Below are 24,322 nucleotides of genomic sequence, written 5' to 3'. Positions count from 1 at the left end.
AAAGGAGGAGTTTAGAACGAATCCTTTAGAACGGATCATTGAACGAGTCGTTTGTGACACTGGGGGGGGAGGGAAAGGTAATGCTGCAGTTTAAATTATGAGCACATTAAAGTGTTTTTTGACCTTGGATGCATGTAAATCTATTGTATGAGACCTTTAAAACAAAATTAGTCACGTTTCAAAACCATAATAGGTACGCTTTAGTTCACTTTGAATAATGTCTAGGCAAATACAACTTAATACTTCCATGAAATATTTTATTTAAGGCAATGTATTTAGCATTTACAATATTTCACTCGTTTCCTGTCCTAAAAGCCAAACCGAAGCACATCATTCTAAGATATTGTTATGTACAAGACATTTAACGGACTCATTTGCGCGTTGAACGATAGACACTGTAGAAAACAGACGAGCAGCTTCACAGAAATCCAAGCGTAGTTCTACAGCTCAGGGTGCCAAGATTTATCTCAACTTTTGATTTTCTTTTTCATTTCTACATAGTGTATAGTCTATTTAGTGTTCATTTTTATTCCAAAAGAAATGTTTGGTGCTTGTAACATTTAAGACAAATTGATTACAATCGTTTGTGTATCGATACAGAATCTTTCCAAAAAAACAAAAAAAAGGATTGCAGTGCATTTTGGGAGTCGATTTTATTTTCCATCCTTAATGTCAGTGAATTGGGTTTTTTTTCCTGCTGGATGAATTTTATTTGCATTTTTGTGTGTCAGCTGCTTTAACTGTGAAAGCATAAAAGCATCGTTTTCAGAAGTCTCCTTTATCGCTAAAGTGAGAGATCAAAAATCATAAACGCTACAGCTGAAACTGTACGTTGGCACCTCTGCCTTATTTCTCAATCAGCATAATATTTGATGATCATTTTAAAAAAAGGTTGCCTGCAAGAAACATTCCTGCTTAACTTCAGGGTTTAAACATTTTTCATGTCCCTCTTGATTAGTTGTGTTTTTACACGAGCTGCGGATCATGCAAATGGACTCAAAACGGAAATAAAAACACATTCTGTGTCCCGAGACTACGAGAATGAGCTCAAACACTTCCTGATGTGGCCTCTCTGTTCTCACAAACGTTTATAACCTCGCTCGGGATGCTTCTCTACTTGATTGTGGTGGCGCTCGAGTGTTTTTTCTCTCTCAAATGAAATAAATAACTGGCGCTTTAAATGGTCATTACATCCCTGTGGATGACGCAAACAATATGCAACACTCCAACTCTTATAAGACACATCATGTACGCGTGTGATTAGATGTTCTGAATGTATTCTAGACTTCTGTGTAAGGCTGCTGTGTTGCACTGCGGTATGCCGAATGCTTCTTGTCCTAGAAATATGGCGACATGCAGAATTGTGTGTGGTGATAACATGTCTGAATGATATTGCAATGTTAGAATAAAATACAAGAAATTATTGCTAAGGGATTTTATGTTTTTTATATATATATATAAGAAATAAAACACGATGGAGTGTGCTGGAATAGGAATACAATCTACAAGTTTTGGGAATTTTTCAAAGCTAACCATTTTTTATTTATTAAGGAATTATCTGTCATGCTATTTATCCATTTATAGTTACGTTTAGGCTTGTGCCATGTAATGATTTAATCATTTCTACATGGTTTTACATGATAGTCAGTGATTAAATATTATGATGCCTGCCAACCTTTCTGCATTTTGCAAGTTTCTGCAATTGCCACTGCCAGCAAGCAGTTCCAGACTATACATTTGGTAATATTATTACACTCTCCTTTAATGCTTGTTTCCCTCCTCTGTTTAGGCAATCAGTAATGGATGCGTAAATTGTTTATAAAAAATTTTTTCTAATGGAAAAATCAAGATCACACAAGCCTGTTTACATTTAATGATGTGAAATGTAAGATCACTTACATTATAGTAGCTAGAAACACTCGTTCTTTCTCTTGACGTTAATAACACAGAAGACATACAGCTTGTAGTCACCCTGTCTCCTGTGGTGAAAAACTTAAAGGAACAGCTTTACCTCTTACAAAGTACTGACACTGGAGACTCCTTCCATAAATGTTAAATACAAATTGTATTTATTCTATACAGATGTATTGCGTTCTCCTTTATAATCAATCAGTGTCCCCTGTGTATGGCTTCAGATCTGTACAGAAACAGCAAAGGATGAAAGCTTAGGATTTGAACTTGTAGTAAATCTAAATTTGAAATCTGCAGAAAGAAAATGGAGTCTTTACCAGAGTCGTTATACTCCACGTTTATCAGAAAGAGGCCATAGGGCGGAGCCGCCATGTTCTGAGGGTAGGCCGTGGAGTCCCTAGTGTCTAACAGATCCTGAACATGATCGACAGAGAGTTTACCCCGGCCAACTGCAACCAATGTCCCAACCATCCTCCGAACCTGAACCAATAAAAATAATCTCTGATTAACTTTCATGGAATACACTTCAAAATCATTGGTGCCAAAAGGAACAACATTCAAGTTGGTATTTTCTGCTTAAAACATATTGGGATGCTATACAGTATTATTTAAAAGCATTGTTTTTCTGTCTCAAAAGACTGATTTGAACATTTTTGCACCATCCCAATATATGGTGACGCCTCTGTGCTGCAGAGAATAACAGCACTGAGCCTTTTCCTGTAACGCCTGGCAAGCTTGGAGAGGGATCTTGGTCCACTCCTCCATGCAGAATATTTTAAGCTATTTCATATTCTTAGGTTTTTGTGCATGACGTTTTCTTCAGTTTACACCACAGGTTTATAACATGACTGAAATCCTGAGAGCATTGCAAAACAGATTTCTCTTTTGATTCGGGTGTGTTTCAAATCATCAACTTGTTAAAAAGAGCAACCTATGGATCATAAACTGGTCATAACTTTCTGGCAGAGGCAACCAGGTTTTGTGGTAAAATATCACCACTTTTCCTCTTTTTTCCCCCCCTCCATTAAATTGCACTAGGAGTAGTTTCTGGACACATTTAGTAGTACTGTGAGACTCGCAGAGTTATGTAACTGCTTCTATTTACAGTATGTATTGTATATGAAATTGTTGCAGTTTCTCATTCTCAACACAAGGGGGCGCACAACATACACTTTTGCGTCACAAAGTGAACAGAACAATACTCACTTGTTTGTATAAAAAGGACCTACTTTTAAACGTGAGCTCCCAAAACTGGATGTCTCTGCAAAGGATAAAAACAAAACAAAGGGTCATGTGAATGTCATGTGAATGGTAAACAATGCCTTCGATTCTATTGTAGCCATGTCTTTTATTGTGTGGACGTGCCTAACTGTCTTTTTGTCTTTGATAGACATGAGTGATGTAAAAAATAAACAATGAAATCAGGGTAAACTTTGGCACCCAGATGGAGATTAAGCATTAATATTTTATACAGCTGCATTGTGACAGTTTCGATTGTTAAAAGCTCTATATAAACAAAACTGAATTGAATGGCATTGATTTTTTTCCTTTATATTACATATAGTATATATATTTCTGTGAGATTAAAATGTGGAATGGTCAGTTTGAATTTACATCTATGTTCACGGAGAGAGAAAAAGAAAACTTTATTTATCGTTTAAATATACATTTATATTACTAAATAAGGTTTACATTCAACACATAAAGCATAGAATCAATAAAATGCCTCGTAATACACATGGAATAAAACACATCAGTGTGTGCTGTTATAGGAAAATAAACAGCATTGGAGTAGTGTGATGTGGCCCAATTTACAGTTACCATTCTGTGGTTGATTATTTTCAAATAACAGCATGTCCAGAAGTGTTTTATTCCTCTCGTACCACAGCAATTTCCCAACAATATTAACGAACAAAACATCATACTTTGTATCCATTTATAGTTACGTTTAATGTAGTGGAACATCCATGAGACAAGTTACTTCATGTAATCACTTATGTTAGAGCAGCTATAAACAATTCCCTCATCACTCTCGTTTTCTCTCTCTTCAAGTTCATAAAAAAGGTTTTAAAAGCAACTTATGTTACCAAAAACTTTGAACATGAGCTAGGAAAACAAAAAGTCCTGAAAACATTTTGAAAAAAAACTGACACTGGAGACTCCTTCCAAATACAGGTGCATCTAAAAAAATAAATCATACTGTGGAAAAGTAAATTTTTCTCCCAGTAATTTAATTCAAAAAGTGGAACTTTCATATATTCTAGATTCGTTACACATAAAGTGAAATATTTCAAGCCTTTTTTTTTGTTTTAATCTTGATGATCACGGCGTACAGCTCATGGAAATCAAAATCCAGTATCTCAAAATATTACAATAAAGAATTTATAATACCGAAATGTGGACCTGAGAAGAGATCTAATTGGCTAATTAACTCAAAACCCCTGCAAAGGTTTCCTGAGTCTTTAATCTTTGAGTCTGGTTCAGTACACACAACCACAATCACGGGGAAGATGAAAGTAAATGTTGCATTTCCTTTGGAAATCAAGGTTCCAGAGTCTGGAGGAAGAGTGGAGAGGCACAGAATCCAAGTTGCTTGAAGTCCAGTGTGAAGTTTCCACAGTCAGTGATGATTTGGGTTGCCATGTCATCTGCTGGTGTCGGTCCACTGTGTTTTCTCAAGTCGAGAGTCAATGCAGCGTCTACCAGGAGATTTTAGAGCAATTCATGCTTCCATCTGCTGACGAGCTTTATGGAGATGCTGATTTCCTTTTCCAGCAGGACTTGGCACCTGCCCACAGTGCCAAAACTACTAGTAACTGGTTTGCAGACCATGGTGTTACTGTGCTTGATTGGCCAGCCGACTCGTCTGACCTGAACCCCATAGAGAATCTATGAGAGACACCAAACCCAACAATACAGACGAGCTGAAGGCAGCTATCAAAGCAACCTGGGCTTCCAGAACACCTCAGCAGTGCCACAGACTGATAGCCGCCATGCCACGCCGCATTGATGCAGTAATTTATGCAAAAGGTATTGAGTGCATAAATGAACATACTTTTCAGAAGGTTGACATATCTGTATTATAAATTCTTTATTCTGATATTTTGAGATACTGGATTTTGATTTCCATGAGCTGTAAGCCGTAATCATCAAGATTAAAACAAAAAAAAAAAGCTTGAAATATTTTACTTTATGTGTAATGAATCTAGAATATATGAAAGTTCCACTTTTTTAATTAAATTACGTACAAAAATGAACTTTTCCAGGAGTTTAAAATTTTTTGAGATGCAGCTGTGATTTGTGATCTGTGATTTGAATTACACAGGTTACTGTCAGACAGCACTGTGGTATAAAATGAAATAAAGCCTCTTTGTACACATGAATCTGAACATGGATTTGTAGCCTAAACATTTAACTTGACAGATTTTTCTTTAACCACATCTTACTCAGAAGATTGAGATGAGTTTACATGAGACAATGCTAAACTGGTAGCTATAAACTTCCTTGACCAGACAATAACATTTTGGCTCGAATACAAAACTACAGACACAAACTTTAACCATTAAAACACGTCTTGGTTGGTTGACTGCATTTGTGGTGAGAGGACAATGCCTGGCCAGACTGTTCCTTTAAATGTGTGATTGTTGCAGGCAGTGAAAACCAGGTCAAATGCAAAACACAAATTCAAATAAAGCAGGGAGCATGAGGTCACATCACAGCGCTTCATCTAGCAAAGAAACCAAGCTGATCTACACCTGATCCTTTTCATTTTAGACAGCAAATAATTCAGTCTCTGTGTCACTTCGAAGATGAAATCACACACCAAATGGATGGATCTGACGGCTGGCTTGATGTTTAATATTTGAGTGCAGAAGATTGTGTTGGGCGTCCACTATACAAGTCCCTGTTTATGTTGTTACTATAGAAACAACAACATATTAGAATTAGCTTTCTGACAGATCAGAATTGAGGATTCAACAGCGCTGAACGTTATATATACACGTTATATCACCCATCCGTACTTAGAAACGTTCTCAAACAGAGCATCTCCAATGAGCTTTATCACTTACTTTATCTTCAAACATGTTACTTTAGGATAGTTTTTGCTTGACTACTGGCTTTTATCTATTTAAGATAATGACTATTATCTTGTTACGCATATTCATTCATAATCATTTATTTCTCGTGTTCTTTTTGTTGCTTCTTTGTTTTTTTTAACTCTTTTTGTATCTATGTTTTGTTAAATCTTTTGTGTTTTGTTTCATTTTGTTGTGTTCAGAAAGCGACCTTTAAAGGCGCTATACAAAATAGCATTATTATTATTATTACTATTATTATTACTATTATTGTTATCCGACATGCTGATTTTACCCTTAAAACGGAAAGGAGTGTTCTGTATTTATTTAATAGTCAATAAAACTGCATTATTTCTCCAAGTCCATTATGAAAATGTGTGCTCCTCTGCGCAAAAATATAATTGACACTAAAACTCCAGTGGAAGGATTCCCCTAAAACCCCTGAAGAAAAAAAGGCCACGCTGATGCGATGCCAACATCCTCAGCCCTCCGCCCGCTGTCATCATCACGCCTGTATCCAAAATCAGACCTGCCCAATACCTGTTGCCTAGCAACAGTTTTCAAATGCAACCTCATATCTTGCAACGCCTGCTCCCAAAATGCCACCATCCACACACACACACACACTCGCTAACTCAACCTGTACATAATTATGTAACATGAAAAGAAAATAAATGACAACATTGACTGCAGCTGACGTTTCAAAACACGATAGTTAAAAACAACATTCAATATTACTGTCAGCTCGGTGCACTAAAGCATGGTGTATAAATATCAGAGAGAAATCATCCTTCCTCGCATTCTCTCATCAACATATTTTATCACTTGGGCTATTTTGGCAGCGAAGATTTAAAGTGAACTCCTACGATGGTTAACATCCAGTTTCCGCTAATGAATTTGATGAGAAGACGTCTTTAATGTTCATTTTTAACATAAACAGGGGGTCAGGCTTTAATAGGAAAACAATCAACAACTTTCTCTCCCTCTTTCGAAGTTAAAAAAGACAGAAAATACAGCAGTTTGTCATGTTATAGAGAATCCTAAAGAAAAAAAACCAAAACAAATAAACTCCGTCCTGAATCCTTACTGACTGTTAAAACATGCTGACGCTGGAGACTCCTTCCATAAATGTTAAACTGGCTTACAATAAACAAAGAAATACTTTTTTCTTTGTTAAATAACCACATGTATAAATCCATTTATTGTTAGCCTTAGATTATGTGGCGTGTCACTATAGAAACGCCTAACATGCCAGAACTAGTGCATGAATATCTTTTTGCATTTATAACGATTGGGAGGCGAAGGAAAGAGGATGCAAATGCGGACAATTTATTACGTAAAGTGCAAACAAACAACCAGAAACATGAAAACGAGAACCAGAAATATCAAACGTGGATACGAGGCAAAAAACATACAGACTAGAAGCGATACTGTGCCACACGAAAACAAACAACAATTACAACAGAGGCTTGACAGTGAGACGCTGATAAACTAGAACTTAAATAGTCACAACAGACTGGGACATCTGACCAATCAGAGCAGAGTATGCTCTCTGAAAGGAGGAGTTTAGAACGAATCCTTTAGAACGGATCATTGAACGAGTCGTTTGTGACACTGGGGGGGGAGGGAAAGGTAATGCTGCAGTTTAAATTATGAGCACATTAAAGTGTTTTTTGACCTTGGATGCATGTAAATCTATTGTATGAGACCTTTAAAACAAAATTAGTCACGTTTCAAAACCATAATAGGTACGCTTTAGTTCACTTTGAATAATGTCTAGGCAAATACAACTTAATACTTCCATGAAATATTTTATTTAAGGCAATGTATTTAGCATTTACAATATTTCACTCGTTTCCTGTCCTAAAAGCCAAACCGAAGCACATCATTCTAAGATATTGTTATGTACAAGACATTTAACGGACTCATTTGCGCGTTGAACGATAGACACTGTAGAAAACAGACGAGCAGCTTCACAGAAATCCAAGCGTAGTTCTACAGCTCAGGGTGCCAAGATTTATCTCAACTTTTGATTTTCTTTTTCATTTCTACATAGTGTATAGTCTATTTAGTGTTCATTTTTATTCCAAAAGAAATGTTTGGTGCTTGTAACATTTAAGACAAATTGATTACAATCGTTTGTGTATCGATACAGAATCTTTCCAAAAAAACAAAAAAAAGGATTGCAGTGCATTTTGGGAGTCGATTTTATTTTCCATCCTTAATGTCAGATGCATTTTCATGCATTTATTCCCCATCGACAGACTCCACGCAAGCACCAGTAAAACAGAACAACAGGATAATGTAATAATCCAATGCTAAAGATTTCACAAAGTGCAACAAGCAAATATCCGATAAGGAAGACGATGTGAAAGCGAGGTAGCTTTGAACGCTATTCGCATAATACGAGCACATTATTTGGCATCTGAATATGTCTTATAAGGTATGAGGGCTGATTCACACTGGACGCAGTCCATTATTTTGTCTTTCATGTGCAAGTTAAGCGTAAATTCTATAAACGTGCTTTTAAATCCCTATACGCTACGGTCTTCGTTTAAAATCATAATCTACAGTCTATTATCGTAATGGCATTGCAAAGTGTATACAGTTATGATATGCTCTTTATTCACTGCCCCATGGTCTTGTGCCAGGCTTTTATTGATCTGTGCTGTAATTACAGCTGGCCCGGTTTCACTGTTCCCATTCCCCACAGGTTTTACTCACACTGGTGTATGTGTGGATTAGATGGACAGTTAATGGTCGACGCATTTCTTATGCAATGTGACCGATGTGAATTTGAGATACCTACTTTACCCTATATGTGCTGCCACAAAAATGTTAATTATAGGTTATTTTACTGTTACGTGACATTTAAAGCCATTCCCTTAAAGAAAATAAACTAGATACACTTTTCTATCCTAAAAAAATGTGCGAGTTGAATACTGTGAATGTTTTCGCTCATACTATTCCACCCTTAGTTTGTGGAGAAACATTTTGGTTTCTACATTACCCAGAATGCCCAGGATGTAACTCCGTGTAGACTGTGTACCTGTGGAAGTGGCGCTGGCTAAAGGAGAGGCCCGGCTGTACCTGCACCAGCTCCATGGTCTTCACTGGGTTCTTGAATGGAGCGTCTGAGCTGAGTGCGCGGAAGGTGCTGAAATCGTGTGTTCCCTGGAACACGGCTCCCGCCTCTTGCATGGCATCAACGTTCAGCTCCCTGCCGAGTGAGTTACAAACAAAGATGATTAGACGAAAAAGATAAATCATCCGTCTATAATATTTTAACACAGCTTCTACACTATCTACGCCGCTCGAACGCTGCTCATCAATCCCAGTCCTTTGGATTGGTCCGAACGTGTCGATTAAGTTTCTACAACAGCAGCTCTAACCGATTTTGGCTGCAACATTTTATTAATGCGCTCGTTCTAATACGTTACTGTTCCTATAGGAACAACTAACGACGAAAGGTTTATGGCGGATGCTCCACATATAAAAGGAGAGGCCTATTTAGTGTTTCTGGAAGGAGTCTCCAGTGCCAGAGTGTCTTCCAACAAAGTGGTTTCTTAATATCATGACAAGCTACATTATTTTGTCAAGAGATAAGAGAAAAGAAAAAAAGTGACTCGCGAGGAAAAGACTGCTTACAGCTGCTATTATGTGAGTGATAACAGGAACTAACTTCTTGTGGACCTTAACATTAAACGTAACTATAAATGGATAAAAAAAATGTATGGTGTACTGATCATGTTGGGAAACAATAATTGTTGGGAAAGCGTTGTGGTGAAAGAGGAATAAAACACTTCAGGGCATTCTGTTTTTGGCACATACGTACATCACACTATTGACTTACATTAATATGTAATGCTTGTATTATATATTAATGTACGTCAATAGTAGTGTGACATGGGTGGGGCGTGGGCGGGTAGTGGGGGGTAATACTAGAATGCCATGTCTGTCATGTCTCTATATTAATCCCTTTTAAGTAGACCATTGCTTCATAGGATTTTTACATTTGTGAATAAATAATAATAAACATTTTGTTTAAGATTTCATTTAGATTTATACATATTTGGCATGGGTGGTGCAGAGGGTAACGCTGCTGCCTCACATCTCCAGGGTGCCTTATTTAACCGCCCAAAAACATTTCCAGACTGCAAAATGTCCACTCCAAATTTCCCCTAGGTGTGAATGAGTGTGTGAACGTGTGTGATGCCCTGCTATCGACTCACGTTTGAATTTTCTGAATATCTACATGTTCAATGACAAGAACCTATATTTGAATACAGTAAACACAAGCACTAAAACATTTAGGCTGAGTGACTGATGCACCCTGATGTAGGAAAAAAAAAAAAACACTCTGCATAAACGAGTGTAATTTGTGGCACAGTTTATTTTCAGACATTTTTCATTTATGTGCTTTCTAATAAATTTTTTCGTCTAAAATTACATTTAAACTTTCTAATAAATATTAAAAACAAAGTCAGTGGTGGTGCAAATACTGTTTAAGAATTACGACACATTACGTCCTTATTAAAAGGACTGTTTTTCTTCTGTTGAATCTTGAATGGCATATAGTGCACTACGCAACTTCTAAAACTCCACCACATTATACCCTATTTATACAACAGTTCGTTCCGGTCCACTAATCTGATTGGGATGAGCGGCGTTCCAAGAGCGCTTATATTTAGTATAACCGCACTGAGACTCGTCTGTAAAAATTCCACTTCTAGCAGCAGGCCCACTGAAACGGTTCCTACAGTAGAGTTAGTGGCGACATCAGCAGACATGGTAAACAACACAGAGGCTCAATCAGTGAGTGTGGATTCTTTGAGCTCTACAGCGGGGGAAATATGTATTGACCGTGTCAACATTTTTTTCAGTAAATATATTTCCAATGAGGCTATTCACATAAAATTTTCACCAGACATCAGTATTAACTCAATCCACACATATAAAGAAGTCCAAACATTAAAGTCCATAAATGAAGTTATGTGTAGTAAAGAGGAATGACACAGGACAAAAGTACTGAATACGCTAAGAGAAAGCAGTTCTCCAAGGCAAGGTAAGGCAAGGAACATCGTTTTTTTTAAATGTTATACTATATTCCTACCTAATGTTCGAATGCATTTTCTAAATGATTTTGAGAGCCATGATGATGATTTAAGGCTGTGCTTTGGGTGTAATCATTTTGAAACTGTGCTTTCATTAGTGAGTATTAATAATTACATAATATGCTAACATGCATATTTCCCTGACAACATATGAGGTCTAGGGATCAAATGTTGTGATAAATTATGTCACTGAGATGTTCCTACAATTTATTTGAATGCATCACTACTGGTTTGTTGGAAGTCTCTTAGCAAACCTACATGTGTGACACTGAAATGTCTATGAGAATCGTGATGTGATGTTTTGGTCGTATTGTCCAGCACTAATAATGTCTTTGTTGGACAGAAGAAGAGCTAGTCAAAGTGATTATGTCAAATCAACTCGGATGATGAAAGCCAAAAGACAGAAATAAAAATGAAAAGGCTGCTTGGAATCATGGATGATGAAAAAAGAGGAATGTATGTATGTGTGAGTGTGTGTGGGAGACAGAGAGAGAGAGAGAGAGAGAGAGAGAGAGAGAGAGAGACAGACATTTGTGTGGGTGTTGTTTTGCGTCACTATAGCCTGCAGCTTATGCTGCCCTACTTAATCCAAAAAAGTTAAAGTGTGGACAAGAAAGATGTTCAGGCAGCAGCTTGAAAGTCAAGACACCACGCCAAAGCTTTCGCCCATCATTCTCCACATCTGCTTCATCTCCACTGCTCTCCTTCCTTCAGATTTTTGGGTTGGTCCTGTGCATTATGAAATTTTGATCTTTCCTAAAATATATATACCTCTACAGTCCTAGAATTGTAAAGCTTCGACTCTCCAGTGATAAAAAAAAAGGCAAATTATTTATTGATTGATTTCATTTGCATTTAACTTAATAAATGAAATCTGTCTATCTTATCTGTCTAACCTTATCTGGCTATTCAGAGGTCCTGAGCAGTTAATACTAATATTTATTTTATATAAAATGGCCAATATACAGTTATAAGACTCCTTAATAATATCATCACTATGTCCTCTGATGTCATCACTATATTATCTTATTTGTAATAATCTTAACTTATTATCCTTAGCTGATAAAGTATAATCTAATCTATATACCGACAAAGTACAATACACTTTATCAACAGTTACACTTTGTCCAAGAATTATACATTGAGAAACGGTTTAGCCACAGAGACGTCTGACAGGCTTTCACAGAGCGTCACACATTTGACAAACTCCTTCATCTTTTGTTTGCGTGTAATTCACCGTTGCACATATGTGTTTATTATACATGTGTTGCTCCTTTGAAGAGCGCGAGAGCGTCTGCCGTCCTGCTGCTCTCGAATAAACTTATTCACTTCAAATGAAAAATAAATAAATCACTTCAGATACTCTGATGATAAATACTACTGCTCATTTGTGTTATTTATTTGTTGCATCAACTTACCTGAATACACAGGTAAATGAAAAGATCTTAGTGTTAGTGTCCCATTGATTCCACCTTCTAGAGTGGGTGAAGAAAAAAAAATAGTGTGGCACTCACGTGTCCCATAATGTCCAGCACAAATCCTTCTCTGTTATGGGCAATTCAGCGTGACGACGGACTCCTGTGGCCAAGCGGTAGACGTAGGTTCTTGATATGGCACGGTAGCGGGCGTGAAAGTCATTCTGTACGCAGTAGACTCTTGTGATTCTGTTTAAAACACAGTATTTTGAGAATTTGTTCAGAGATTTTTAATACAATATAAAGAAAAGAAAAAAGTGCATGTTTTGCACTTTCATCCTATTCCTATTTTGTTTTACCAGAGATGCAAAATTATTTTGTTTTTTAAATAACAGAAATCTTCTCTCATCACAGTTGGGTGTGAAGCGATAATGTTGATATCAGTGGATATAAATTTGGTGGTTGTTAACACATACGAGATTCCCATTTAAATCCATGCTATTTAGTTGTTGACATTTTTTTTTTTAAACAAATGCATGTAAATTAAGTGGTAATTCATTGCCTATTTATTTTTCCCTAACATTGAGCATTTTTTTTAGCATTCAATTGGATTTCATTAGATAGAGTCTCCAGTGTCAGAGCTTTGTCACTGTCAGAGATAAGGCTTTTCGGAAGTCTTCAGGACAGAAGACTTTGCAGTTTCACAGTAATATTTTCTTTTCTTAACTTCGAGAGAGAAGAAGCAAGACAGGCTGGTGAGCTGGTGCTTATAGCTGCTCTAACGTAAGTTATAACAGGAACTAACTTGTTTTGTGGCTGTTCCACAACATTCAATGTAACTATAAATAGTTCAAATGTATGCAAACATGACAAAATGCTCATAAATCAATTTTTTAAATTGTAATCGTTGGCAAATTGCTGTGGTCTAAGAGGAATAAATAGCACAAAGGGGCATGCTGTTCATCACACCAACCTTTATTTTCCTATAAAACCATGTCCGTGTTTTCCCCTTGCTTATACAGCAAGCTGTTTACATCAGAGACTCTCAAACTCTTGGCAGCCAAGATCCCCTTTAACTATAATAAATTCCACGGACCCCCTCGGTACAGATTTATTTTTACGAACATATTTTTATGAGCATAATCCTGTACACCTAATATCTTCAAATATTAGGCGTACAATGTGCACAATAATAAAATGGCTATTTAATAGACGCATGGAGCTTTCTATTCCTGAACCTTTCATTCAACACATTTTTATTAAAAATATATTAACTGTAATTAGATTCAAGCTAGATTCAAGGACTTTACCGGTTACATGTAAAATCAAACAGGCTATAAAAACGCAATAATAAATAAGTTGTGATTTCTATCATTATAACAAACAAAATAAATCACAGACCCTTTGGGAACCGGAGGTTTATCCAGAATAAACTTGAATGAAATATGACATGTATACTGCCTGACACATTCAAAGCTATAACTAATATAATAAGATAAAATAAGATAAGAGTGATGTGGCCATTATCATCCTAATCACAATGCATTTACATTATTTATATAAAATTAAATTATATTTTAAACATTTTTCCATACATTAAAGCCTGATGGAGATCCAGTCTTGATTCCTCATGGGGTTTACACACATTGAGACGATGGCTTTTAGTCTACATTAAACATTTATACAACACAATCCCATGAGGCCTTCGAACCAGACCCGTCTATCACCACGCCACCAGACCCCCCACAGAACGGCCTTTACTGTATAACAGGAACAAAGGAGGTCGACACACAACAAGCAGACATTATTACCCTCTATGGGGCTCCTATTCAGGAGAGTTAATTGAAGGTAATAAGAGTTTAAATGCGGATCAAATTCAAAAGCTAGGCGGACTGTTGACACTGACTTCACCCACCTACTCAACTGCAAGTGAAGCATCATACAGGGAAAAGCTTTTCACATCTGATTCATTTACCACTTGTTTGGGGCTGAAAATCAAATCATATTTGCAGCACAAAGCACAAATGTTATTTAAAAAAAAAAATGCGCTGCATAATAAAATAAGCTTACAAATTTAATTCACAATTTCAAGTGAAAGATATTAAATAATATAAGACTGCCATGCCAGTGAAAGCATTTAATCATTTGGTTGAATAAACAGCTATAGATTATTAGTTTAAACTGGTTTAAGCTTTATAGTTCATCAAAAACTACAGATAAAAACCTATTTTTCCCTCCTAGTGCATATTCTTTAAACTGGTTTTGAACAAATGTGTCAAGGGATGCATTATTATTATTATTATTTACACAGGTATAGCATAAGGTTAATAAAATAACCACTCCAGTTCCTCTTATCCCCTTACGCAGTCACATCCCTAAACAGCACACAATCCAACCGGCTGCATGCTTAGACAGAAACCACATGCGTGTTTTGAACTCCAACTTTTCTAGAAGGATAATTCCAACAAAAATCTTGGATTTAACAGAGCTGAAATAAAGCAAATGCAAAGCATCAATAAAGTTTAATGCTCCTTTAGACCCTGCATTGAGTTTTCACGTTCAGTTTAGAAGTCCTCTCAAACAAATACCGCTCTGACCAGATGATGTGAAAGAACCAGAGCTCTACAAACATGAAAAGAATCGCTAAAAAACAAACAATCAACCATGCGTTTCTTTGCATCGTCGTTCACCACTTTTTTAGTTACAGGAGTAATCCAGGTGGAAAAAAACAAACAAACAAAACAGTATCTAAAAATCCCAAATAGCATCCCTTTGACACTATAAAATCATTTGCTCCAGACGTTCTAGTCAATGGAAAAGCAATAACCATGTCCTATTTTAAATTTCCTTTTTTAACCATCCTGTTATGTTGGGGGGGAAAAAGTTACATCCATTATGTTATTGGTCAAAATGACTTCCACAGTTTAAATACAGACAAAAACAGCAAAAAAAAAAAACAGCTTAAAACAGTAAGCCTTTATTATGGCTTGTCCGAGACAAGCCATAAGAAGTAGTTCATGACCCTAAATGAGGAAAGTCAAAACATTTCAAAGAGAAGAAGGGAGATCAACCAGTATTTCAGACACCTCAAATGTGGAAATGGGTCAAAATTGACCCATAACGTAATAGGAGGATTAAATGTAAAATATGTAACTGTAAAAGTGCCTGAACACAAAACACTTATTCAAGTCCTAACTGTCTGAACACCATTTTAGCTAACTGTTATTTAACAGATAAAATTCCTTCCCATGGTAAATCCCAAACAACATTCCAACTTAAGTCTATGCTAAATATTTGTAGTGCAGAAAATGAATTACATGATACAACATGCTTGCCAAATTATAAATACCCCAACTAATTTTAGGACTATCTGACAAATGGCATGTTTTCAGGAGATGCAGAGACGATAGGAACAGGATCCAAGAATGAAGGGAAGTAGAGAGAATAAGAGAGAAATATCTGACATGAGAAAGTCTAGCTTTTAAAAGCAGCACTGGGATGAAATATAACCATTACAACAGTTAAAACATATTTCAGTTACTGAGTCATACTGGAGATTTGCCAGCACACAAGCAGCAGAAAGATGGACATTTCTATATGGGGATGTGTTATTAAATCAGACACTTATCACCATGCCACAGCATTAAGACTGTAACAGTCTGAATATTTCGCAAGTGAAAATGCCTGTTTCTATATATGCTAATGGGATTATTTCTGAAGACTTGGCCCAAAAATAGGGGACAAAATTAATTAAGAAGAAAAGAAAATTAATAAACTAATATATAACAACAGTGCATTTATACTGTTCATGCAGTTTCAGAACCTAAAAAATAGTCCAATGATCCTGGATCAGCTGTAAATGTATGCAGACACCTGGCCATATTAAATAAAATATAAAATCCATCCTAATAAATTACTACACCAGTGTTCAGGTTGTGTAAAAGGCTAATTAAAAAAGTATTCATTTCAGTTTTGACATCAAAATACAGATGTGAGGAACAGACAGCTTATTTCTGGCAAAATCATGTGCTGGAGGGCCAGAATCATAATGAGATTGAATCTTGAACGAGATGTTTTTCCCTCTTCAAACAGCTCATACATAAAGGCCTTGAGATTGAGCTGATGAATAAATCAGAAGTGTTAAATGATGCAGAATGCTAAACTCTGCACTGCTGCAGCCTAATAGCAGTGGAGCTTGACATCACTGGTCTACATTGTTCAGTACCATGCTCCTCCAGGGCAGACAATAGAGTACAATCATCCTAGATGCAGCACTGATAAGTAACATGGCATCCTTGGTGCAATACTTGTATGTACAGTGCATCCAGAAAGTATTCACAGTGCTTCACTTTTTCCACATTTTGTTATGTTACAGCCTTATTCCAAAATAGATTAAATTCATTATTTTCCTCAAAATTCTACGAACAATACCCCGTAATGACAACGTGAAAGAAGTTTGTTTGAAATCTTTGCAAATTTATTAAAAATACAAAACAAAAAAAGCACACGTACATAAGTATTCACAGCCTTTGCTCAGTACTTTATTGAAGCACCTTTGGCACCAATTGCAGCCAACTGGTGCCAGTTTCTCCCATTCTTCTTTGGCAGTTTCTCCCATTCTTCTTTGCAGGACCACTCAAGCTCCATCAGGTTGGAAGGGGAGCGTCGGTGCACAGCCATTTTCAGGTCTCTCCAGAGATGTTCAATCGGGTTCAAGTCTGGGCTCTGGCTGGGCCACTCAAAGACATTCACAGAGTTGTTCTGTAGCCACTCCTTTGTTATCATGGATGTGTGCTTAGGGTCATTGTCCTGTTGGAAGATGAACCCAGTCTGAGGTCCAGAGCGCTCTGGAGCAGGTTTTCATTAAGGATGTCTCTGTACATTGCTGCATTCATCTTTCCCTCGATCCTGACTAGTCTCCCAGTTCCTGCCGCTGAAAAACATCCCCACAGCATGATGCTTCCACCACCATGCTTCACTGTAGGGATGGTATTGGCCAGGTGATGACTGGTGCCTGGTTTCCTACAGACATGACACTTGCCATTCAGGCCAAAGAGTTCAATCTTTGTCTTGGTCTGAGACTCCTTCAGGTGCCTTTTGGCACTCCAGGCGGGCTGTCATGTGCCTTTTACTGAGGAGTGGCTTCCGTCTGGCCACTCTACCATACAGGCCTGATTGGTGGAGTGCTGCAGAGATGGTTGCTCTTCTGGAAGGTTCTCCTCTCTCCACAGAGACACGCTGGAGCTCTGTCAGAGTGACCATCGGGTTTTTGGTCACCTCCCCGACTAAGACCCTTCTCCCCCGATCGCTCAGTTTGGCCATGCGGCCAGCTCTAGGAAGAGTCCGGGTGGTTCCAAACTTCTTCCATTTACAGATGATGGAGGCCACTGTGCTCATAGGGACCTTCAATGCTGCAGAAATGTTTCTGTACCCTTCCCCAGATCTGTGCCTCGATACAATCCTGTCTCGGAGGTCTACAGACAATTCCTTGGATTTCATGGCTTGGTTTGTGCTCTGACATGCATTGTTAACTGTGGGACCTTATATAGACAGGTGTGTGCCTTTCCAAATCATGTCCAATCAACTGAATTTACCACAGGTGGACTCCAATCAAGTTATAGAAACAAAAAATGTCTTCTTCCAAAAATGTGAATACTTTCCTGATGCACTGTTACATGGCGTCCTAGTTGCAGCACTGATAAGTGACATGGTGTCCTAGGTGCAATACTTGTATGTAACATGGCGTCCTAGGTGCAGCACTGAAATGTAACATGGCGTCCTAGGTGCAGCACTGATATGTAAAATGGTGTCCTAGTTGCAGCACTGATAACAACATGGTGTCCTAAGTGCAATACTTGTATGTAACATGGCGTCCTAGGTGCAGCACTGATATGTAACATGGCGTCCTTGGTGCAGCACTGATACGTAACAAGGCGTCCTTGATGCAATACTTATATGTAATATGGTGTCCTAGGTGCAGCACTGACATGTAACATGGTGTCCTAGGTGCAATACTTTTATGTAACATAATGTCCTAGGTGCATCTGTAATATGTAACAAAGGAAAACATTATTGTTAATGTAGTGAAGCCTTCTGCAAGGAGGCATTTGTTTTACATCTATGGAAGGAATCCACAATGTCAGCACTTTGTAACAGCAAGTTTTCTGTCGAGTTAAAGAGTTCAGGACAGAGAACTTTGTGTTTTCTCAGGAAAATGACACTATGTGTCTTCAAGAAAGAGAACGAGCGAGTGGCTGGTGAGGGAGTGATTTTATAACGCAAGTGATAACAGGAACTAATGTTTTGCAAACATACATTAAACACTATGGATAAAAAGTATGCTGGGGTGCTATAAGAGGAATGAAACGCGTGTGACATATCGGTACTGCACCTAGGACACCATGTTACATATCAATACTTTTTATCCATAGAGTTTAACGTACATCCGCAAGACATGTTAGTTCCTGTTACCACGTACGTTATAACATCACTCCCTCTCCAGCCACTCGTTATTTCTCCTTCTTGAAGCAGCAGCTATGCGGGCCTCTTACCTGATGGGTTCTGGTTTTAAAAAGAAGTTTAAGGCATCAGTCAGGACTTGTTCGGTGAAGGGAGGTTTGTCTCCTCTGCGCTGGATGTCTAGATGTGCAGAGTTGCAGAGCGCATGCACACCGGTGTCTGTTCGACTGGAGATGGACAGCGATACTTCATTTACAGGCTTCAGCCTTCGCACTGCGTTCTAAGGAGAAAAGAGTCCATGAAGGAGAAAGAAAACTGACACAAGTTTAAGTCACAGTACATGTTTCTGAGACGTTGTTGATTTTTTAAAAATATTACAAATCCAGGAAGCAGGTGATTTGATGTCAAAGTAATCTACTGTTTTGAATCTTAAAAAAAAGGGGTTTTTTTTCTTTCTTAAAAGTTTTTTAAATGTTCCTGTATAACCAGTTTATTTTCCAGTATATTTTTAGATTCTTAGTAAAATTTTAAAGTGACTTTTTTGGTTTCAGTCCCACTTTTTTTTTTTTAAGCATTATTTTAGCAGAATTAAATATCCTGACATCTTGTGTTTATTTTAAATGTCTTCACATATGTTGGTCACAAGCTGGACAATCTGGAGACAGTGGTGGAGAAGAGAATGAGAAATAAATTCAGGTCCATTCTGGAAAACCCCTCTCATCCACTGTATGCTGAACTGCGGCAGATGGAGAGCACCGAGAGCACCTTCAGCCACAGGCTCATCCCCCCCAGGTGCAAGATGGAACGCTTCAGACGTTCCTAACCCTAACGCCTAACATCTAACCGCCCCCTCCCTTGACCTTACTTTACTACACTACATCTATGTTGCTACACTGTTGTAATATGGGTACCATATTGAACTATTTACACTGCTTACACATCACTACTTCATAGTTATTGTTATATGTCTATACTGATTATACCATACAGCTGAAAAATGTATATAGTATTGTGTACGCTGTAAACTTTCCCTGTCTGGGGATTAATAAAGTATTATCTTATCTTATCATATATTGTGATGATGTTCCAGATTTCTCTGCCTGCTAGTGTTACTGCCATTCTGAATTCTCTCGCCCTAAAACGAACAGATAACTGTTTTACACTGTGCTGTCATTTGACACCCAAAGTGTGCAACTCCTTTACAATGAACGGCAAACTACATGAATCACGCTTGGTTATAAGCAGTGGAGTTTCCTGGATGATTTGTACTGTACATTCAGTTGAGTAACAGTGTTCTGTACGCATAACACATTCAGCGGTATCCTCATGCCTTCCTTTTTCATATTAAAGTACATTTTAGAGTCACTCGGAGGTGGTCGACGAGGATATTTCTGACATTTCTATCCCGCAATCGTTTAACACGATTGGCAAAACTCTGTCTCTTGAGTCACACAGACATTTTAGGAGACGATCCAAGAGACCACATGAAAGTAACCGACGGTTTCACCGACAGGAAAAGTGCTGCTTATGTGTCTGACCAGAAGATGCTGTTTCATTCCAAAGGAATTGCATTTATGCTTAATGGCTTTTTAATGAATAAGACTGCAGATGGTCAGACCTTCATGCCAACATCTGAGAGTGTGTGTCTAATGCAGAGTGACAAGCCTGTGATTTGTCTATTCACAGAGAAGTGCACTTAACCAAGGTTACTATAGTGAGAGAAAATTGATACTGACCTCCCTAATGTTGTTTTTGGATACAATTGGATGCTTGGAGTTCTTGCTAAAATGTAATTATGTGCTGAATAAGCCACCTGTAAACTGATCAAAATTCCAAAACTGGAAGATGTGTTACACGCATAACTTTTCTCCTCACAAAGCAATCCTCTGGAAGCACTTTAATATGAGTAAAAGTAAGAAAATGTATTATTTTGTATATTGTTCTTGACTTATTCAGAAATGATGGTAATTTACTCACTAAGTTTTGGTGAGAAGCGGCAGACTTTACCAGCCCTCCTGCTGCATGGTGGCAGCTTGGCAGACAGAAATTGTAATAACAAATTTGTAAGGCAATTAATACATAGCAAATATACTATTTCTCCTAAACGAACACCCTTATAGCAAAGGTGTACTAGGGGGATAAACCCTGTTAATTCCTTATAAATGCAGAATTTCCAAAAAGATAAAAGAGCTTAATCTCATCTTCAAGTCCTACATAAGGTGTACTCCCCATCCATCCATCCATCCATCCATCTACACAGGGTCACAGGGGAGCCTGGAGCATATCCCAGGAAACTTGAAGCACAAGTCGGAGGACACCCTGGACAAGGTGCCAACCCAACACAGGGCACAATCACACACTATGGACAATTTACAGACGCCAATCAGCCTACACCGCATGACGCTGGACTAGGGGGAGGAAACTGGAGTACCCAGAGGAAATCCCCAAAGCACGGGGAGAACATGCAAACTCCACGCATGCAGGGCGAACACAGGATTCGAACCCCCGACCCCAGAGGTGTGATGCAAGCATACCATTTTTTCATTTCATTTTCAACTATTTCATCCTTTATGGATGTATCTGACCTGTGCATATTCCCTTTGTTAGAAACAGAAACTACACCGCACTAGTTTTATGAATGTAAAAAAAAACAAAACTGTTTTCTCTGGAAAGACTTGTGCACATACTTATCTCACTCTATGAAATGTCCTCTGGCCCTTTCTTTTAAAGATGAAATGTATTATTTTCTCCAGAACAGACCATATTCAGGAACATGTCATGAAAAATTTTGCCAACATTTTGATAGTATAAATTATTTATACGCTTAAATCTCACCAATAATGTCATCAATAACACGACAAACAACAGATTATTGAACTATTATGACCGTATTGTAGTTAACCCTTGAATTGTGGTGCTTTTTGAAAAAGTTATTTTATTATTAATGTCATTAATAGTAGTAGTATTGTTATACATTGATCTAATCTTTGAAAATATTTACATACTGGTTAGTCTTTGTTTAATATATCCCTCTTTCTGTATGTACAGCAGTAAGATGGTTGCAATAATAATAATAATAATAATAATAATAATAATAATAATAATAATTTGACACTGACCTCTAAATGATTCTGCACTCCCTGCAGCAGCTGGTGTGCCGGAGCCTTCACCACCCCACTGTAATCACAGTGCAATCTCAAATTAATATGACTTCTAACACACCAATGCATTGCTCTGAGACGCCAGTATGAGCTCAGACCTGTATTTGGTTCCGAGGTACTGAAAGAAGATGAGATAGCGTGTAACAGTACTGCTTTGCTGCATGACTGCTGGTTTATGTGTTATGTCTTACAGTGTTATCAACGCTACCGAGAGTGGACAGGTTTAATAAAGGACATAACTGACACTTCGGGTCTATAAAGCCTCATTATTGACACAAACACAACGAGGAAAAAAAACAATCAAGTAAACTCCGACACCGGTGTATATTTTGGAAACGCAGGATGACGAACGAGCAGCACATGAGCGGATAAATTCAAACTACTTCCGCTGTCTGAGACGTTGACGTCCAGTGCAGTGCCTGTACAAAAAAAAAGATGCGCGTCTACAGTTCTTGTTCAAAAAATTTACAAAAGCACAAAACAATTTTCGAAATACATAGATTAGGAAGATAAGTACATATTGTCTGCTCACTGTAATTACTACAATTGTAAATCTTATGCAATATACAAGGAAGAAAAAAAGGCACTTTAATGGCGTTAACACCGTCGCCAGTCAGGACCCCTCTATAAGCAATGTTCATGGGTAATGTAGTGCTGTGCTAATAGGCGTTATTGGTTAATCAAAAATAGATGACTAGAATAGATCACCACGAGTTTATAAACCAAAAGAGTATTTTTTAAAATTCCTTATTATTTTGTTTTACAAAGCTTTTGATGCTTTAGAGCATTCTTCAAGCTGTAAATAAGTGTGTTTAAGCAAGACCCAATATATCCACTTTGTAATTCTACTGATATTTGTTTTTGTTTTTCCTTTTTCCTCTGACACATTTCAACATTTATTAAAAATGCTGTTTTGCTTGAAATGAGTCTCCTTCTGTATGCCTGATTATTCAAAAGAGAATGCATACCACGTTCTTAACCGTACGCTACTGTTTTTAAGGATTCTCTTAATGAGTATATGGACACTATACAATTTTTGAAAACTGTTAATGCTGTGAGTGACTTCTCTCAATTTTCCCTCCTTTATTTATTTGTGTGTCTTGTTTTAAAGCTGCAATCTGTAAATATTTCTAGACAAGTGGTAACGTTTAACAATCTCTGACTTGTTTCTTCATTTTTGGGGGAAAGGGACATCTTTATGAGTGTGAAGGTGCGTTCACACATACGGTGCAGTGATTTTATTGCTGCAAGTCACAAGTCGCTGTACTATGATGTCGTCAGTGGGCGTTCCTACTACAGGTTGCCATAGTAACATTTATCAGTGGGTGGCGCAACTAGCATTCCACTTTTGACAACAAATCAAGTTTTCTTGCTGATAAAATTCATATACAAACACACTCCCTCCAGAGAAAAAATTCACCGGTGTATATATGCACCATATCTTGCGAGATGAAGGAGATTCAGTGTGTGCTGTTTGCCACTGTGGTCATCTAACTGCAGCGAAAACGCCAGCGCCGGACTCACAGGCAGCATGGCGGATCAGGGATCACGTGCGCTCTACTGTCTACACTCCCATTGGTAGTAGTTGCACTGAGTCGTTCCAAATTTGCATAAAGTTCAACTTTTCTCAACGTTGTCACATCGCTGGCCACACCCACATCTAGTCGCTGTCACTCATGTTTGAAGTCACCAGCTCTCATTGAAAATGAATGGTTTCCAGTAACTTTGGCACGCTGAGTCACTGTGTGTGTGAACGTACTGTGATTGTGAACTGTATTGCACTTGCAGTTCACTTCTGCAAGCAGCAGAGGACTCCGATATGTATATTCCAAAATGCTGCTTTAATAATGTGGCTGTATGAATGTATGTACTCCTTGCTTTATAAATGCTCATATAGTAGCTTGATGACCTTGTCTGCAATAGATCTGATATGATTCTTCGTCACTCAGTAGTCAAGGGTTTGATAATTTGTGATCCCACTTGAATTATTAGCCAAGTGAAAGTCATAAGACTCAAGTTTGGCTTTTCCTAATCCATGACATTTTCTGGCTGTGAATAAAATTGTGAAAAATGACGTCAGGTGTGAACATTATTCATAGCCTGCATGTAAGATATATGCAGAAGACAAGATCGAGAGGTGAGGTGAACTAACAGACTGCATAGCCTGAAGACCTAATGCTAAACTA

General features: G+C 37.7%; 1 protein-coding gene across 2 annotated transcripts; it reads right to left on the bottom strand.

Moving 5' to 3' along the window:
• Positions 1-1,490: 1,490 nt before the first annotated feature.
• Positions 1,491-22,844, bottom strand: pusl1 (pseudouridine synthase like 1). Of its 2 annotated transcripts, none has more exons than XR_008388929.1 (8): positions 22,235-22,844; positions 22,095-22,152; positions 19,068-19,255; positions 12,616-12,765; positions 9,037-9,207; positions 3,141-3,172; positions 2,229-2,391; positions 1,491-2,137 (listed from the first exon to the last, which is right to left on the bottom strand). XR_008388929.1 is itself a non-coding variant. In XM_053653649.1 (8 exons), exons 1-8 carry the CDS (start codon positions 22,297-22,299, stop codon positions 2,106-2,108), a joined length of 882 nt encoding a protein of 293 aa, XP_053509624.1. In that variant the 5' UTR covers positions 22,300-22,844; the 3' UTR covers positions 1,491-2,105. The 2 variants fall into 2 exon arrangements, 1 of the variants encoding a protein (XP_053509624.1); XM_053653649.1 differs by having other exon boundaries at positions 3,118-3,172.
• Between the last annotated feature and the right edge of the window lie 1,478 nt (positions 22,845-24,322).

Source organism: Ictalurus furcatus, chromosome 21 (assembly GCF_023375685.1).
Source record: "Ictalurus furcatus strain D&B chromosome 21, Billie_1.0, whole genome shotgun sequence".
In the NCBI taxonomy this organism is placed as follows: domain Eukaryota; kingdom Metazoa; phylum Chordata; class Actinopteri; order Siluriformes; family Ictaluridae; genus Ictalurus; species Ictalurus furcatus.
The sequence above is the reverse complement of the archived record's forward strand: the minus strand, read 5'-3'. Positions and strand labels throughout refer to the sequence as shown.

Coding starts and splice junctions, on each gene's coding strand:
- pusl1 (XM_053653649.1), bottom strand. CDS start 22,299: ATGCAGCAAAGCAGTACTGTTACACGCTATCTCATCTTCTTTCAGTAC. Junction 22,153..22,234: donor TACCTCGGAACCAAATACAG/GTCTGAGCTCAT, acceptor CTGTGATTACAG/TGGGGTGGTGAAGGCTCCGG. Junction 12,766..19,067: donor TTAAAACCAGAACCCATCAG/GTAAGAGGCCCG, acceptor TGTTTTAAACAG/AATCACAAGAGTCTACTGCG.